The following is a 19,529-nucleotide window of genomic DNA, read 5'->3' on the forward strand; positions in this document are numbered from 1 at the left end:
GTCAGTCTGTTCTGTGTATCTATGAGTCTGTTTCTATTTTCTTTGTTAATTTTGCTCATTAGGTTTCACATATAAGTGAAGTGTTATTTGTCTTTCTCTGCGTAATCCTCTCCCGGTCCATCAATACTGTTGAAAAAGGTAAGATTTCCTTCTTTTTATGGTCAAGTAATATTCCATTGAGTGAATGTACCACAGCTTTTTTATCCACTCATTGCTGATAGGGCTGCTCTCAAATCCTGGCCATTGTAAATAATGCGGCAATGAACACAGGTGCATATATTCTTTCAAATTAGTGTTTCAAGTTTCTTCAGATATATTCCTAGAAGTAGAATTGCTGTGTCATAAGGAAAATCCATTTTTAAATTTTTGAGGACCTTCATACTGTTTTCCACAGTTCGCTGCACCAATCTGTATTCCCACAAACAGTGCATGAGGGTTCCCTCCTCTCGGAAGATATTTTTGCAGACACAACCTGGGAGGGGGGAGCACTACTGACATCTAGTGGACCCTGTGGGCGTGACTGCATGGGATATGCTCACTTTGGTAAGATTTTTTTTTTTATGTACTCTATCTGCAGGTCAGGCTACATGGATTAAAGCTCCAAAGCTGCTATCGCAATTTTCATCTATTTTTGTATTAGCACAAAAGTGGAGAGTAATGCTTATTCTACCTTTCCATAACCTTGTTTTTCCTAACTCTCCACCATGGATGGAGCACTGAAAGAACAGCTGAAGCCACAAACCTAAGGCCTGCACAGCCAGACAGCGGCATGAGGTTCACCATGCTCCCCATGGATAACCTCATGAGTCAGCTTGCCTCCCTAAGCTCAGGCAGAAAGCTTCATTTCCCCAATACAGCCTTTGTTTTTTACAGGTTCCTCAATGTGCTCTCCTCAAAGGACAGAGGGAGAAATGTATTCTAGTAGGTGATTGTTCTGTCATTCTTTCCTTTAAAATTAAAAAATGTGTGTGTGTGTATTTGAGTGGCAAAGGCATGTAGCCTGGCCCTGGTCCCGCCACTAAGTAGTTGCATGGAGCTGAGCAGGGCACCGGTGCTGGTTTTAATTTCCACACTGACATGGAGAGCATTGGACCAGCTGATACTTCTCCAACATTTTATGGTTCTATTTTCTGTCACAAGCCTATCCTTAGTAGGTAACCTGGTCTGGAATCTCACCCCTTAGTGTAACAGTCTCTGCGGGAGGTCCTCTTTGAAACTCCCTCCTCTGTTTGACATTGAGGACAATGAAGCCTTCCTACAGCGAATTCATCCTAAAGGGACGGAGGTTAAGACTTCAGTAGATTCGCTCTGTTCTAATAAATGAAGAGTATGAGCCTTTTGAAATAGATACAATATCCCATTACTTGCTTTGATAAGGGTAACTGTAATGTGAAACTGCACATCCAGAAACTAAGCACTGGTATTCTTTAGTTCATTCCTGATTTTTTCACTGATAACAGTACTCAAAAAGAGATTTCTTGCCCAAATGACCTGAATGTTTCCATTTTTAATGTCTGTTAAGGTTTTGTTTTTCTTCAAGATAGTCTTTCGCTGACCTATTTTCACAAGCTGAAATGAGCAGAAAAGTCAAGTGTGACGATTCTCAATCAGCAGGGAGAAGAGGGTATTTCAGAAATTCTTGGAAATTAAATTTGAAAAAATCATACCTAGACTTTAAAACATTATTATTTTTAAAGATTTTATTTATTTAGTTTTAGAGAGAAGGGAAGACAGGGAGAGAAGCACCGATGTGTGGTTGCTTCTCACGCACGCCCAACTTCAGATCTAGTCTGAAGCCCAGGTATGCGCTTTGACTGGGAATCAAACCAGCGAAGCTTTGGTTCACAGGCTGGCACTCAGTCCACTGAGCCACACCAGTAAGGGCTAGACTTTAAAAGTTCATTTAAAAATTTTTTTAATCCTCACTCGAGAATGTGCTTATCAATTTTATCGAGAAGGGAGGGATGGAGGGAGGGGAGAGGGCGAGAGGGAGAGAGAGAGGCATTGATATAAGAGAGAGACATTTATCAGTTGCCTCTTGTACATGCCCCAACTGGGGACTGAACCCAACACATAACCTAGGCATGTGCCCTGACTAGGGATCGAACCCACAACCTTGTGGTGTACTGGATAACATTGCAGCCAATTGAGACACACTGGCCAGGGCTAGACTTTCATTCTAAAAATTTCCTACTGTTTTCATAACAGTGATTTAGAATTCCAGCAATCAGCTTGATAAATCTATGGCCAGCACTTCTAATTGCTTACCTGTGTCCTCCTCTTTCCCTGCTAAAAGAAGCTTGGTTTTGTTCCCTTGGCCACAGCCCCAAGAAATGAATCATGATTGGTCCAAATCTATCATGACATCCTCTTTCCAGCCTTCCTTGCAGTGAGAAGTGGCCATCTGAGCCAGTTCTGGGCCCAGAGGCACAAAGGGGTCTGTTGGAGTCACTGTTGGGTGATTTTGAAAGTTGTGTGGCTGTCTGTGCTTCCAGCAGCCCTCTTCCAACCTTGACAGCTGACAGTATGCAGGTGTCAGCTTTGACTGCTCCGACTGCTTCCTGCGACCTCCTGGTAATAGGGCCACAAATCAAGGATGAAACACCCTGGCTTTTTCACGGCATTTTTGAGTTGTGGCTAAAATAGAGGTGCCAGATAAAATAGAGGACACCAAATTACATTAGAATCTCAGAAAAACATCAGTTTTAAATATGTAATATTTGGGACTGACTGATACAGAATGTTATTTGTAATTTATCTGAAATTCAAATTTTACTGTGTGTCCTTTAATTTTTTCTCCTAAATCTGGTTTCTCTATGCACAAACCCTTAACTGCCTGCCTTGAACTTTCTTGTTATATCAAAAAAAATAAAATAAACCCCAATGAGTTTAAGCTATTAGTCAAGTAACATATTGATAGTGTGCGAACTCATTCCTGATTTAACAGTAATCTATAAGTAACCAACACTTACTGCATGTTCGTCATGTGCCAGTCACTGTGCTAGTCAGCACATGTGCAGTGGAGGTGTATTCACAGCTAAGTCACAGAGGCGGGTCCTTCCTTCATGGAGTGTGTAGTCTAGCTGGAGAGACCTAGCTGGAGAGACCGTCACTCAACAAGAGATTCTGTAAGTGGCAGTACAATTACCATTGTAATTAGTGCTTTGAAGAAAATAGGAGTCTTTGAGAGCACCAACTAGCAGGGATCAGGAAAGCCTCCTGGATGTGGGGTTTTAGGGGAGATCTGAAGGAAGAGGAGGAGTCAGCAAGCTGGTTGTGGGGAAGGGTTGCAGAACCTGCTCTAAGCATTGGGGGCAGCATGTGTGCCAGCTGTGAGGCAGCGAGGGTCCTGGTAGGTTTGAGGAGAGGTCCCAGTGGCTGAACAGTAGTGGGCTGAGGGATGGGAAATGAGGCTAGAAAGCCTTGTGGAGGCTAGGTTGGTTAATGCCTAAGAGGTTATTTTAAGGGTTTCAAACTTTATCCTTATTCTATACTGTATCCTAATATGTAATATTGATATCCTCATCTTCAAAAGAGGAAATCAAGACTTTCGATAGCTTGATCAAAGTCATATAGCCACTAAGTAGCTAACCTGTAATTTGAGCTCAGGTGTTTTTTTTTTTAATTTTTATGTGTAGTATGTGACAAAAAATTCCTAATCACTACCATGTGCAAGCTAGTTAGAAATATAGAAATAATGAGAGCTAACCAAATGAATCTGTAGAGAACACATAAAGTTAATATAATTATGTATTTTATGTTTGTAAGGGCTGAAAGGATTGTGAGCAATCTGTTATTTATAACCAAAAGGTATTGATACAATAGATAATTTAAATTCCAGCATTCAAAAAGGCCTAACAAAATCACAAAAATCAAACTGCCTGAAAGTGCTTTCCAGTGAAAGGTACTCTGTATTACATGTCATTGAAGTAACTATAACTTATTTCTGTGACTTTAGAGCATTGGTTTGACAAAAACAAAACAAAACACAGGGAAAAACCCTATTTGTAACAATGTCTCCACCTAAGTGACACAACCATTCAGTGGTTTTAGATATACACAAAAAACAATGACAGAACCAACAATGAGAAAGCACACACAAAAGTTACTGTGGGAAACTGTTGATTCATTTAATGGGACTGGTACTCCTGGCAATACCATTATTTGCAGGAGGTGGACATTGATATGGGATGGTAACTAATAGTTTTTAAAAATTAAAAATAGAAAAACACCAGAGTACATCACACATAAGGTAAATGTTTTATGATACTTGATTATGTGTGTGCACCCACACACATACATGCACACACAGACAAACGTACATACAAATGTAGACATGCTTACACACAAATGACAGATTACATTTATACTGGGTTGTGAGGTAAATCTTATCCCTTACTCTGGCTCTCATTTAGAGAAGTTTGACAGTCACAGGCATAGAGGAACTGATTTCACTGTTCATTAGCTATTATTCTATATCTATGTACTCCTTGGAATGAGAACAACTCATTAACATAAATTCCTGACTATTGGCCTGGATAACTGTTTACTGTTCCACGTGTTGGAACAGTATGCTAGATGTGTGCTAGAACACATCTAGCTAGAAATCATGTGTGCTAGAACAAATGAAAAAACAGCTGTCATTAGAACAAAGCACATGTTATATCTTGGTTAAGGTTCCTGAATAAGGTTCTTGGTAAAGTTTCTTAGTTCACCCAGGAAGAATTCAGTGCCTTCTATTTGTATGCTGTTACTTGCAGACCTTGGGAATAAACAGGATAGAAATTAGTGGAGAATTCCAATTCTCATTTTATGAAATCTTCACACTAATAACAGTATTCTATGGCTGTTAAGATTACAGGGATTCTAGCCCTGGGCAGCTAGCTCAGTTGGTTAGAGCACTGTCCCCATACACCAAGATTTTGGGTTTGGTCCCTGGTCAGGGTACATATAAGAATCAACCAATGAATGCATAAATAAGTAGAACAAATTGATGTTTCTTTCTCCACACTCAAAAAATCAATACATAAAAATTAAAAAAAGATTACAGGGATTCTGGAACCAGAAATGTTGGTGTTCTGTAAAGAACTTAATAGAGTCCAAACCTCATTCTTTAAATCCTTGCATTAAATTTAAGCCTATGTTAAGATCAGATATCCGATGTCATTTGCCATTGGTACAGTAATCCTTGACTTCAAGGAATGAAATAGTTTGAGAACTAGAGTATATCACAAAAGGTGGCGGGCTGCAGAATTTTTGTTTTGGAGTGCTGTTCTTGATTTAGGGAAATAAGTATTGTTGCCTTTAATCATTTTTCTTTTCTAAAAAACAAATTTTTAATTACTTATTTTTAGAGAGAAGGGCAAGGAGGAAGAAGGAGAGGGAGAGAAACATGGATCGACTGCCTCTCATACACACCTCAACCAAGGACTGCACCTGCACCCAGGCATGTGCCCTGACCAGGAATTGAACCTTCAACCCTTCGCCTTGCGAAATGCCTAACCAACTGAGCCACACTGGTCATGGCTTTAATCATTTTTTTTCTTTTTTCCTTTTTATTTAATTTTTTATTGTTGTTCAAGTACAGCTGTCTCCATTTCCCCCCCCCCACCTCCCCCACCCAAGTCATGCCCTAATAATTTTTCTTAAACCAAGGAAGCCTAGTCAAATATTTAGTGACTTTGACTTAGAAAGCCAGCGATAAACCTACTGCATTCTTATTATACACCTCATGTTGGAGGAACACATTTTTTAGTATAATATTTAATCTTTGAAATATGTAAAATCTAAAAATGATTATAATCTTTGACCAAGCAATTGCTACTCTGAAAAATGTTAATGTAATTCAAAAAGAAAACCAGCAATCTGTGCAGATATTTTTATAGCATGTTATTTGCCAAATATCCAACTATTGGAAAATGACTCAATAATCTTATGTCAGTTTGAACTATTATGCTACTATTACTTTGTAATTAGATATTATATTTTAAATTCAGTATAGAAAAATGCCAGAAAGAAAAATATAAACATTTGATTAAATTTTTATTTTCAAATTTCTTTTTAAAAATTTCTTACAGTAATTACATTAAAAAATGATTTTAGAGAAGGGGGAGAGAAAGGGAGAGAAGTAGAGAGGGGGGGAGAAACACCAATGTGTTGTTCCATCCATTCATGCATTCACTGGTTGTTTCTTGCATGTGCTGTGACTGGGAATCGAACCTACAACCTTGGCATATCGGGATAACACTCCAACTAACTGGGTGACACAGGCAGGGCCTATTTTGAAGTTTCTTATTCCTATTTAAAAGTAGACATGTGACATCTTCTGCACTAAGATGTTTAAGTCAAGTCTTATAATTCACTTTCAATGAGCAACACAGAACTAAGCCTTCACCTTTAATCCTTTAACTGGGAGAGCTAATTATTAGTTTTATTCAATTTCATTATATAATGGACTCTATAAAGCTTCTTAAGTATTAAATATTAATTTAAAAAAGAAATGAGCATCACAATTAACAATGGAAACTATGTAACCATACAGAAGATATGAATGTGAACAGCCAAAACATTGGGTGTATACTCATTAAATTTTAACACTGCTGACTGGTGGAAATATAGGTGATTATTTTTTCTCTTTTGCTCTTATATTAAAATTTTATTTTGTAATTAATATACTTTTATAATGAGATGAAAATGAACCTTCTTAAAGAAGTTTGAATGTTGCTGGTGGCTAGACTATTTTGTTATACTAAGAACAGGTAATGATTCAGTTTTGCCTCAAAGTCTGGATTTAAATAAGGATTCAATTAAGGGTTAAATAAGGATTAAATTAAATATATAGCTTCATATCCTTACTCACCTGGGTCACTTATTGTTGCATTTTTAATTAAATCCAATCTTTGTTGTTTCCCTTTTGTTATTATTATTTTATCACAATTACTATTTAATATGCATGGAGTGGAAAATTAGTTAAGCAGTTTTATGAGATGTTAGGAGAAGCTTAAAGAGTAGTCAGCAGAAACGTCGTCGGAGGGCCTCCCTACTAGCTCAGTCCTGAACTGAGGGTTAAAGCAGGCTATGCTGAGCACCCCTCCAGGCTGGCTTTGCCAGGACGCTGTGGTTGGGAGAAATGGGAAAGACGGTGGGTTAATATAACACAGTAACTTATTTAAGCAACTGGAAAAAACATAAAAGTCTTTGATGTAGCAAAAGCTGATCTGCTTTGGATTTTATTTCTCTATTAACATATCTGTTACATACAGGGGTTGGGCAAAAGTAGATTTACAGTTTGTTTGGAAAATACAATAATTAATTAATGCTAAAAATACAAAAATTTTAGCTCTGTTTTCTGCATACTCACAACTGTAAACCTACTTTTGCCACTCTGCATTTTCTTCTTTTTAAACTTTATCTAATATCTAGTATACAAACAAGATGGCCTAAAAAGGTATAGTTAAATATTTCCTTACAGGCCTCTAGGACATAGGCAAAGAAAGAAGAGGGTGTAACACTCATGGACATGTACTTTCTTGTGGGCTTTCAGCACCTGTCAAAACATGCCAGCTATTCTTGGGCCCTGGACCAGATGGCAAAAGCTGGCATTTGGTATGGAACTAGGTGCCATTTGCCTGAAGTACATGATCAAGGATCCTTTCATTTTTATCAGCAAGTAGAGCATAAGGCCAAACTCCAATATGTGACTTAGTCACCGAGGGAGAATTGGACCTGTGCACTGGCTGTTCCTGAGAGGATGGAAAAGTCTAGGTGGCCAGCTGCTGAAACGCTCTTGAAGTACCTCATTAGGAACAGAAAGGAAGCCAATAACCACTGTAAAAATGGCTTTGGCTCAGGTGCTATCATTTACAAAGGCAGAGCCCCTCCCTTCTCCCTTTACCCTTTGTGTCCATTCATGCTGGTGCCCTGAGATTCACTGTGGGAGGTCTGCCTTTCATCACACTAACAGATGGCAGGGGTGGGCAGGCCTATCTGGCAAGAATTATAATTTCCACTAAGAAGTAATTTAATTATGGTCCTGAAATTTCTTCAAATGGGTTCATGCCTACAGGAAGGGCTGATCCTGAAATCAGGAGTATGTAGGATCAATAAATTGCCTGGCTGGACTCAGTCTCCGGACAGACAGGAATTTACTGAAGACATGGCAAATCTAATTCTTATTGAGAGATGATGACATTGGGACTGGGGCAGTTGTGTCTCACCAAAAAAAGCATGTAATGTTCTTGCCCTGGCTGCTGTGGCTCAGTGGACTGAGTGCTGGCCTGTGAACCAAAAAGTTCCTGGTTTGATTCCCAGTCAGGGCACATGCCTGGGTTGTGGGCCAGGTCCCCAGTTGGGGGCATGTGAGAGGCAATTGATGATTGTCTATTACTTGCACATTCATGTTTCTCTTCCTCTCTTTCTCCTTCCCTTCCCCTCTGTCTAAAAAAGCATGTGATGTTCTTCACTGCTGGAGTGACTTACACTGTCTTCTCTTGAGTCAGCTGATTGCATTTTGCATGAGATAGCCATGAAAATCCTTTCAGTTCAGATCTAACAGCAGTTACATCTATAGTTTTGTTTTCCAGCATGCCTTGCTATCCTCCTTCTTCTGTTTTCTACCTCCTGTCCTGCTTTCCTTTTGGAGAATTTTCTCCTTTTAATTCAGGAGGCTTTAGGAGGTGTATTTAACTTACAACATCAGTACATGATCCAGTCCTAGCTAGTCAGAGTATACCATCTCCCTGGCCATAGTGACTGGTTTAGCAAAAGTCATGTGACCCAAGTAGGATCAATCAAAGTCTTCCCTGGGAATTTTCAGCTAGGCTAAAATGCAAAACTGCTTAAAAAAAAAAACAAAACACTATTTAAGGGGAGGGGTGTTGGGAGCTGGGTGAATCAGACACAGGAATTAAGACATATAAATTGGTAGTCCCAAATCAGCCATGGGTCATAAAGTATGGCATAGGGAATAGAGAGTCAATAATAACGTAATAACTTCATGTGGTGCCAGCTGGGTGCCTGAAATATTGGGGAGATTACTCTAAGTTATGTGACTGTCTAACCACTACGCTTACACCTGAAACTAATATAAAGCCGTATGAATCTCAAGTATACTTGAAAAATAAATTAAAAAATTGTTTAAAATAAAAAAAATTTTTTAAAAGCTTGCCAAAGCAGTGAGGATAACATGTAAACCCCTACCCCAACACCCAGCTCCAACATTTATCAGCCCATGGACAACCTTGAAAATGGATACACTGTCCTTTTGCACTGGAGCTGCTGGGCCTAGGAGGACAGTTCTTCCAACAGACATGGCGTCTGCCAGTGACTGATGTATGTCAGTGACTCCTGCCCGTGTACATTTTTTGCTTAAGCAAAATTTAGGAGAATCTCTGTCACTTGCAAAATGTGTTGTCTAATATGAAAATTTTTAAAGAGCCCTGGCCAGTGTGGCTCAGTTGGTTGGAGTGTCATCCCATAGGCTGAAGGATCACAGGTTCCATTCCATCAGGGCACATGCCTAGGTTGTGGGTTCGATCCGTGATTGGGGTATGTAGGAGAAGGCAGCCAACCAATGTTTCTTTTTCACATTGATAGGTTTCTCTCCCTCCCTCTCTCTCTAAAAGCAATGAAAAAAAATGTCCTCAGGTGAAGATAAACATTTTTTTTATTTCAATAATTTTTAAAATCTTGCTTTTACTTCTGAGGCATTTGGGAAATAGAAATTCATGGAAAATATTTTTTAAACCCTTACTGAGGATATGTTTTTATTGGCTGAGAGAGAGAGAGAGAGAGAAAGAGAGAGAGAGAGAGAGCTATCAGTTGCCTCCCATATGTACCCTGATCGAGAATCAAACCTACAGCCTTTTGGTACACAGGACAGTGCTCAAACAAACAGAGCCACCTGGCCAGGGCATGGAAAATCTTTAAGAGGAATAAAGGAGAAGGGAAGCTCTAGACATTAAAATAAGACCACCAACATTTTAACTTTACTCAGTCATAGGATAATTTCAGTGTCATTGAAATAGTAACTGTCCACTAAAATATTTAAATTACATAACATAAATATTATTAAGAGATATAATGTAGGGTGAATATCTTCACCCTTAAAAAAATAATCAAGTCCCTGAACCCATTCAGAGTCTCTGATTCTGAATTATCTTCAAAGCATTGAATGAATGGATACAATCACTCTTATATTAGCATTCTGATATTCCATTTTTGGTTATGTGATGAACCATAATCCTAGCTGTTCCTTCACCATCCACTTCAATAGGACAATACTTACATTTTTGCTTTGCAAGTTCTTGTCTTAGATCTTCATATACTTGTGAAAAGAGGTCCTCTTCAGATTTTGTTCCATCTAGGTAAACTGGAAAGAAAAAAGGGAGCAATTCAAATGCTAACAGTCTTATTATTATAGATTGCTTAATTTGGCACCTGATATCTCTTGAAAATAAGTATGTTTAACCAAATAACCCAGGACCATAAAGTAAAAAGAAATCAATAACCATTAAAGAGAGAAATAGATTATAGCCAGGAATAACAGGGAAAAAAAGTTGGTTAATTACAGAGAAATGTGCATTAGCTGATGTGAACGTTATTTAAAAAAAAAAAAAGAAAGAAAAAGAATTAAGTGGCATTGTGAATATGTCACTTTAGGGGGACTGAAGAGGTGCTTCCTTGAAAGAATTATTTAAGGGAGTAGTTCTCCAACTTACTTATGCAACAAGATTACCTGTGAAGCCTCTTAAATCATGTAGGGGTCTGGGCTTCACCAAATGTGTACCACATCAGAATTCTCCAGGCCCAAAAGATATGGATTTTTAATAAAAGTGCCATAGTCAGTTTTGGAGAAAGTCAAAGTTATGTGTATTGAAGGAAAAGGCCTTCCAGTTAGAAAACTGCCTAAGTAGGGAGGTGGGAGAGAATTTTGCCTGTTAAGAAAAAGACGCACAGTTTGGAAAAGACGTGGGGAGGCAGAAACAGTGGAGAGATGAGGTTTTAGGGCAAGGCTGTGCCTTTGTCTTTGATGTCTGCCTGGGTAGGTGTTAACTGAGGCGGGAGACTCTTTGAAGGTATTAAGCAAGGCAGGGGCATAGATTAGTATTTTAGATGGAGAGGGAGAGAGGAATAGTAAGAAGAGGACGCCTCCAGAGCCATGGTCCACACTGGAAGTGTTGTGGCTTGAACCTCAGCAGCAGCTCTGGGGATAGGGAGAAGGGTTTGAACTTGACCAAAGAAGAGATTGTAATGGCTGCTAGACCATGGGGAGGCCCCATGTGCTTTCTGCATGGTTCTGATATAGCCACTCAGAGTCCATGAAGCTTCTCACAATATGGGAAACTCGCTTTATTCTTTTCAGAATTGAATATATATCAGTTCTGATTTTTTTGGCCAACCAACAGCCTTCTCTCTCTGCCTCCTGTAGTTTCTTTGTGTTGAGCTCTATCTCAGCAGTCTGCTCTGAGCTGGGGCTCACAGATTGAATGGGGGAACTCAAGAGCTGGAAAATTTTGGTTTTAAGTAATAGTTAATAATCTTTGTAGTTACTGCATATAAGAAGCTATTGTTTCAGGAACTGTAGGTATGGTCCATCCTAACTCCAAGAGACTGTAAACAATTCAACCTTTGTGCTCCAAAGGGTATACAAGCAATCAAGATGGTATCTGAGCCAGTGTACTCCAGGGAGAGACATCTCTGCAGCCCATGACACGGATAAAGAATCACCAGTCAGCTCTGGCTGGCGTAGCTCAGTGGATTGAGCACGGGCTGCAAATCAAAGTGTTGCAGGTTCGATTCCTAGCCAGGGTACATGCCTGGGTTGCAGGCCATGGCCCCCAGCAACCGCACATTGATGTTTCTCTCTCTCTCTCTCTCCTTTCCCTCTCTAAAAATAAATAAATAAAATCTTAAAAAAAAAAGAAAAAAAAGAATCACCAGTCAACGAGATGAAAGGGTGTTAGGAAAATTGCCAGACCACAGCTTTTATCTGATTAACCTTTTCCCTGAATTCCAAATCCTTTACCTACACTTTTTTCCTCCTTATAAAAAGGCTGGCTTGAAAGGAAATGTAAGATGGTCTGCTAGGACACCTAACAAACTGCCGTCTCAAATTGCTGGCCATCTGAATAAAGCACACACAAAAATTCAATCCCTGTCTATGCTTATAGGTTCTGGTGGTGAGAAGCAGCACAAACACTGGCTTTTCCAGTTTCAGAGCCAGATGCTTACTCCCAAATCGCTGCTTTATGTCTTTCAAGCATCTCAACAACATTATGTGCAAAACAGACTTGCATTCTTGGCTTACAAACCTGCAACTCCTTCACTTTCCTCTGTTTTCCAAAATAGTACCTGCCAGGTTCCAAGGTGTTTGTCCTTGATATCTCAGTTTCCCACACCCTCCTATCTACACTGTCATTAGTTCGATTGAGCACATATGTCCAATATCACACCCTCTACATCCGCCTTCCACATAGCCAGAGGGATCTTACTAAAACAAGCACCTGGTATCTATCTATCACATCCTTGTTTGAACTTCTTTGTAGAGGTCTTCCCACTTTTCTTGGGATAATGGCACAGTCCTTAACTGGCCTATGGCCTTATAGGGTTTGGATCTTTCCTGTATTAACAGCAGCACCTCTTGTCCTTGGTTTTTCTCTATGACAAATACACCAACATTCTTTCAGGTGCTCATCTTTTCATGTACCATACCCACTGTCTGGGGTGATCTTCCACCCCAACCCTTGTCCCTTGGTCTAGTTACACTTGTCAGCATGGTATAAATGTGGCTGGATCACTGAGACTTAGGCAGTCCCCCCAAGAGCTTGCTGTCACAGCACTCAGCACACTAGAAAGGACATGCTCATGTAGCTACTGTGTTTAACGTCTACTTCCCTAATAGAATGTTGGCGCATAAGAGTAGGGAATGGATCTGTCTTCTTGCCCTTGATATGTATCACCAGGGCAGCACCTACACACAGAAAACACTCATCAACATTTATTGAATAAATGACCATCTAAACACCGACAAGTCATCGATGAGAGCCACAGAGAGCGCAGCAGAAGTTAGGAGAGCCAGTTGTGGAAGATGGGGAGCCCAGAGTGTCACAGCTTAAAGTGTTCCTTTACAATGTAATACATGAGAAACATGCCTTGTGAAGTCCTTTCTTTTTGTGTACTTTGAGGCAATGACAAGTAAAAGGCCTTCTGTTGAGGGGGAATGGGCACTCACCAATTTCCCATGTGATGCCCTCCATTTCCTGTCTGTGCTTCAGATACATGGGCCACACATGGCCATCAAAGTATCCTGGCGGGTCTGGAGGCTGGTAGACCCTTGTACTATCAAAACATGTAGGAAATTTTATGTTGATAGAAACATACATAGATACAGTATAATAAAGGTCAAGATAATGGGAAAATCACAAGAGACTGAATCTAAACAGGATTAAGATAAGACATTTTAGACTTTCAGACTCAATGTCAGTTACAAAGACAATGAAATGGACTTAGTTCACTCACCCAAAAATTAGTCTTCTAAAAACATTACTTTTAAATCACTATCATTCAATCATTTCCCCCCTCTAGTTTTTTATGAAACAATTAAGAGACAACTATCAGTGTAAATAGTGATAGAAATACTGATATGTTGGATTAAGCATTATACTAATTGGTGTTCTTCGAGGCTAGCAGAATATAGGCCAACTAACTTAAAATCATAATCAACATGGAATTCTTTCATTTGAAGACTTAGGAGAAAAGAGCTAAATGACTCTTATAAGGGTGTTTTTTAGAAACCTAATTTGTGTTACTCCATGTGGATGATTATTTATGGAAAAAGGTTTTGCTCATTGTGTAAGAGTTGAGGCTTCCCCTGTTTGAAAAATGGCATACACATTTCTCAATAATGATCCTTTTCTTGTTTTTAGTAAATTTTGTCTTTTGAATCACAATCTACAAAGGCAATTTCAAAATTTACCTCCTCCTCCTCTTACATTCTTCGTATGGAATGGTCAGAAAGTAGCTTCTATTCCACATAGTGTCAAGGGGCCTAAAACAACAGCATTATTTAGCTCACGAGGTTTTTTCTCCATTCACTCGGAGTCAATATTTGAGTGAGGATGCTTACTTATAATTAAACAGAAGGAAACCCTCGATGATTAATATGGGAACTTCCTCAGTGCTTCTCCAGTCTGTTGATCCCTGTGGGTGTCTCGAGCTTTCCAGCGAGCAAGAAATGGTGGACATCATTTTTTCCATGTTAAGTGCTTCAAGCACTTCAAACAACATACAAAAATATGAAATTAGTATGATAAAATTCTATGATACAGTTTTTTATAATGACTATATCATGGGCTCTATAAGTATATAAAATAACAAATGTTTTTTACCCTCCAAAAAATCTAATAACAAATCTTTTAGATACTTTTAAACTCTAATATTGAGAAATTAGTATGTTTGAAATACTTTTATTATGGAAAATTTGAAACATATACAAAAGTAGAGAATAAAGTACAATGAACACTATGTCCCCATTGGCAGCTTTGACAACATAACAATGGGGACATAAACTCATGTCCCCATTGGCAGCTTTGACAACATAGATACATTGCTTTATTTAAAGCTTCTATTACCCTCTGACTATATAAATCTTAACATTTTTGAATGACAAAATATTGATAAATTAGTTTGAAAGATATATGACACACTGAGGAAAATATCTGCAATGTATTTGGTAAAGACCTCATATTTTTATTTAAAAAAATATTTTATTTATTTATTTTTTAGAGAGAGGGGAAGGCTGGACGAAGGAGAGGGAGGGGAACATCAATGTGTGGTTGCTTCTCACATGTCCCCTACTGGAGACTGGCCCAAAACCCAGACATGTGCCCTGACTGGGAATTTAACCAGCAACCCTTGGGTTCGCAGGCCTGTGAACCATGAGCCATACCAGCCAGGGCTCATATTTTTAATATATAAAGAACTCTTATAGGTAAATAAGAATAAATCATTTAAATTTTTTCAAAGAACAGATGTCCTTTTCAACCTCTAAAATGTGCATACTTTTTGAGCTTACAATTATAACTCTATAAAAGTAACTATGAAAGTGATTCTCAAAGTGTGGTATCCAGACCAGCACCATCAGCAGCACCTGGGGACTTAACTAGGGATGCGCATTCTGAGTTTCACTCCAGAAGTACTGAAATGAGTCATCTGTGCTTACAGAGGTTTTAGTTAAATAAATTATGGATTAACTTATTTAATAGATATAGGGCTACTAGGATTTTCACTTTGCTCTGGTGTTAGTCTTGGCAAGTTTTATTTTTCTGGGAAATTGTCATTTTCATTTAAGTTTTCTAGTTTATTTGTATAAATTGTTTATAGTACCCTCATCTTTTTAGTGCCTCTAGGATCTGTAATGCTACTATATTTTTTTCTTGATCAGTGTTGTGTCACCTGTTTGGGGATCACTCAGATTCTTGCATATGTAGATTTATGTCCTATGCCAAATTTGAGATGTTTTACACCATTGCTTCTTTAAATACTTTTTCAGCACCACATTCTCCTCTTCTTCTGAGACTCCAATGATATGCTAGATATTTTGTTATTGTCCTGTATTTCTGTTCATTTCTTTTTCATCTATTTCTTTCTGTTGTTCAGATTGAGTAACTTCTATTATTTTGTCTTGTAGCTCACTGATTCTTTCCTTTATCATATTTATTCCATTGAATTCATGCAGTGAATTTTAAAATTTCAGTTATTGTTTGTTTCCAGTTCCAAAATTTCTACTTGGGTAATCAAAATGGCCTGGTATTGCCATAAACACAAACACACAGATTAATGGAACAGAACAGAGAGCCAGAAATAAACCCACACCTTTATAGTCAATTAACATTCTACAGAGGAAGCAAGCACACACAATGGGCTAAAGATAGTTTATTCAATAAATGGTGTTGGGACAATTGGACAGACACATGCAGAAAAAATGAAACTAGACCACCTTCTTATAGCACAAACAAGAATAAATTCAAAGTGGATCAAAGACTTAAATGTTAGACCCAAAACCATAAAAATCCTAGAATAGAAACATAGGCAGCATAATCTCAGGTACTGCTTGAGAAAACTTTTTAACCGATATATTTCCCCAGGCAAAGGAAACAAAAGAAAAAATAAACAAATGAGACTATATCAAACTAAAAAGTTTTTTCACAGCAAAGGCAATCATCAACAAAATAAAAAGACAACCCACAGAATGGGAAGATATATTCACTGATATATCTGATAAGGAGTTAATATACAAAATTCATAAAGTACTTACAAAACGCAACACCAAACAAACTACCCAATTAAAAGATGGGCAAAGGGCCTGAACAGACACTTCTCCAAAGAGGACATATGGATGGGAAATAGACGTGTGAAGAGATACTCAGTGTCACTAATCATCAGAGAAATGCAAATTAAGACCACAATGAGATTCCATCTCACACCTGTCAGAATGGCCATCATCAATAATTCAATAAGCAAGTGCTGGTGAGGATATGGAGAAAGGGAAACCCTTTTGTACTGGTGGTGGGAATGCAGACTGGTGCAGCCACTGTGGAAAGCAGTATGGAGATACCTCAAAAGATTAAAAATGGATCTGCCTTTTAATTCAGCAATCCCATTTCTGGGAATATATCTGAAGGAACACGAACACACTAAATCAAAAGAACACAAGCACCCCCATGTTCACTGCAGCATTATATACAATTGCCAAGATATGGTAAAAGGCGAAAGACTTATACGATCTGAAGAGTATGACAACCAACCAAGATATGGAAGGAGCCTAAGTGTCCATCAGTAGATGAGTGTATAAAATAACTATGGGACATTTACGCAATGGAATACTAACTTGGCCATAAAAAGAAGTAAATTTTACTCTTTTGCGACAGTATGGATGAAGCTGGACAACATTACGCTAAGTAAAATAAGCCAGTCAGAGAAAGACAAATATCATATGATTTCACTCAAATATGGAATCTAATGAACAAACTGAACTAACAAGCAAACCAGAGACAGACTCATAGATGGAGAGCAGATGACAGCTAGTGGGGTGGGGAGAGGTTAGGGGGAGGTTGCCATAAGGGGAGTAAATGGTAATGGAGAAAAAATACAATAAAAATTAAATTAAAAAATAAAAAAAATTTTCTACTTGACAATTTTTTTACATCTTGCATTTCTTTCCTGAAGTGGTCTAATTTTTTACTTGACTGAAGAATATTCACAATTGCTCACTGAAGTCTTTTAATAAAACTGCGTGAAAATGCTTTGTCAGATAATTTTAACTTCTGTGTCATCACAAAGTTAGTGTCTGTTGATTGTCTTTTCTCACTCAAGTTGAGCCTTGCCTGGTTCCTGATAGGACAAATGACATTCAGTCTTGTCCTGGAAATTTTGGGCACTAGGTGTGGAGGATTTTAAGCCTATTTAATCTCCTTTTTTGTGGGTAGTTACCTGATTAGGTATAGTTTGACTGCAGGGGTGGGGGGTATGTTTAGCAACCTGCCTCACTGACACTGGATGGGGGTTATTGCCCTGCTGGGGAGAAAGGGAAAAGAAAGTGCTGGCGTGGCTTCACTGCTGCTCAGCGAAGGGTGGAAATTCAGCTCTCCACTGAGTTCTGCTGATGGTAGCTGACACTATCTGGGTGAGGAATGTGTGGAGTACCAACCAGCACCGCCTCACACTGCCTCATCCTGCTTCTTTGCTGCTAGGTGGGGGTAGCAGTCCAGTCCCTGTTTGGCTCCACTGATATGATCCCTATGCATGGCATGGAGGGCAACTCACCTCACCTTCCTGGTTTTGGTGGGTTCAGGAGTCTTGCTCCATATGTGGCCCTGCTACCATGAGGGAAGGATGGCTTTTTCTTTTTTGTTTGCCTTCAGTAGGGTGGATAAAATAGAAAGTGACAACATGATTTTCTATTCTGCTGGGCTACCCTTTTCTGGTCCTTTCATTAGGGAACAAGTTTCCTGGTCTTTTTTCGTGTTTTTGTCTACCTATTAACAACTCCATGTTGCACAATTCTCTGCACCCCCTCCTGAATGTATAAGAGGCAAAAAGAAAACTGTGACAACTCACAGCCATTTTATTCCTCAAGTACTCAAGACCCTAGTCAGTCTGCTCTCTTCTCTTCGTCTTTCAGTCTTCCCTTTGTTTTCTGTGTTCCATCCAGGACTTTTAGTTGTAAGAGGGAGGAGTAGCAAGGAATGGGGGCAATCCATTTGGGCTAAAACCAGAAATACCATTAGTTTTAATATATTTAACATAGTTTTAATATATTTGACTCAGTTAAAAATATTTTCTTATTTTCATTGTGATTTTTTTTTTCTTTAACCCATGGGACATGTGTTTTGCTTCAGATAAAATGTGACGATGTCTGGGATTTGCTTCAAAATAATATAGGAGAAAGTGAGTGAGGGTATAGATAAAATATAATTGGCCAAGAGTTTATTATTATAAAAGCTGAATGTTGAACTCATGAGAATTCATTATACCTTCCTGCCTACTTTTTCTTCTTTTTTTATTGTTGTTCAAGTACAATTATCTCCATTTTTTGCCCCACAACTCCCCCCCTTCTTTTGAATATGTTTACAATTTTCCATAAGAAAAAGTTTTTAAAATCAGGAAAAAAAGGTACTAATTATTTTTCAAACTCTTAGGACTTTTCTATTTCCTCTTTAGTTATCGATTTCTAATTCAGTTCTCTGTGATGTGGCATCCCTATTACTTGAATTGACTGAAAAGCATTAGGACTTGCTTCATGCCCTTGCATGGAACATTTGGTTAATGTTCCATGTGTTATTGAGAAAAAAACATGTATTCTGTTGTTGGTTGCGTGTTCTATATATGTCACTTTGGTCAAGTTTGTTAATTATATTGCTCAAATCTGTTATACCCTCATGATTTCTGCCTGCTTATTCCATTAGTTTTTCAGAAAGTTGTATTAAAATTTCCCACAATAATTACAGATGTATCTATTTCTCCTCTCAGTTTTCTCAGGTTTTGCTTAATGTATTTTGAAGTTATATTATTGGGTGCATACAAATTTTAGATTGTCTATCTTCCTGTTGAATTGATCTCTTTATCTCTAGTAATACTCTTTGCCTTAAAGTTTACTTTGATATTAATATAGTTACACCAGTTTTCTTTCAGTAGGTATTTGCATGATATACTATCTTTTTCTAGGTTTTTACCGACTACTTTTCTATGTCCTAATATTTAAATATAATATGTCTTTTATAAGAGACTGGTTGTTGGCTTAAAAAAAAATCCAGTCTGATAATATTTGGAATATTTTAGTTCATTTAACTTAATGTAGCTACTAATGTATTTGGTTTAAATCTATTAGCTTACTATCATTTTCTATTTTTTAAAAGACTGTATTCATTTATTTTTAGAGAGAGGGGAAGGGAAGAAGAAAGAGAGGGAGAGAAACATCAACGTGTGGTTGTCTCTTATACACCCCCTACTGGGGACCTGGCCCACAAGCC

General features: G+C 38.3%; 1 protein-coding gene across 6 annotated transcripts in view; it reads right to left on the reverse strand.

Moving 5' to 3' along the window:
• Positions 1-3,756: 3,756 nt before the first annotated feature.
• Positions 3,757-19,529, reverse strand: part of NMRK1 (nicotinamide riboside kinase 1) — a 49,038-nt gene continuing 33,265 nt past the window's right edge. For 2 of the 6 annotated variants that reach the window (XM_045840158.1, XM_045840157.1), the window contains exons 6-10: positions 14,126-14,273; positions 13,976-14,047; positions 13,232-13,338; positions 10,286-10,369; positions 6,212-7,114 (exon numbers count right to left, since the gene is read on the reverse strand). In XM_045840158.1, coding sequence (XP_045696114.1) covers positions 6,990-7,114; positions 10,286-10,369; positions 13,232-13,338; positions 13,976-14,047; positions 14,126-14,273 — 536 coding nt within the window. In that variant the 3' untranslated portion in view covers positions 6,212-6,989. Of the gene's footprint in view, positions 4,763-6,211; positions 7,115-10,285; positions 10,370-13,231; positions 13,339-13,975; positions 14,048-14,125; positions 14,274-17,828; positions 17,916-19,529 lie in introns of those variants that run through there. The other 4 variants (XM_045840162.1, XM_045840160.1, XM_045840161.1 and 1 more) reach the window with 4 other exon arrangements.

Source organism: Phyllostomus hastatus, unplaced genomic scaffold (genome assembly GCF_019186645.2).
Source record: "Phyllostomus hastatus isolate PE091 unplaced genomic scaffold, TTU_PhHast_1.1 phas_contig_34, whole genome shotgun sequence".
NCBI lineage: Eukaryota > Metazoa > Chordata > Mammalia > Chiroptera > Phyllostomidae > Phyllostomus > Phyllostomus hastatus.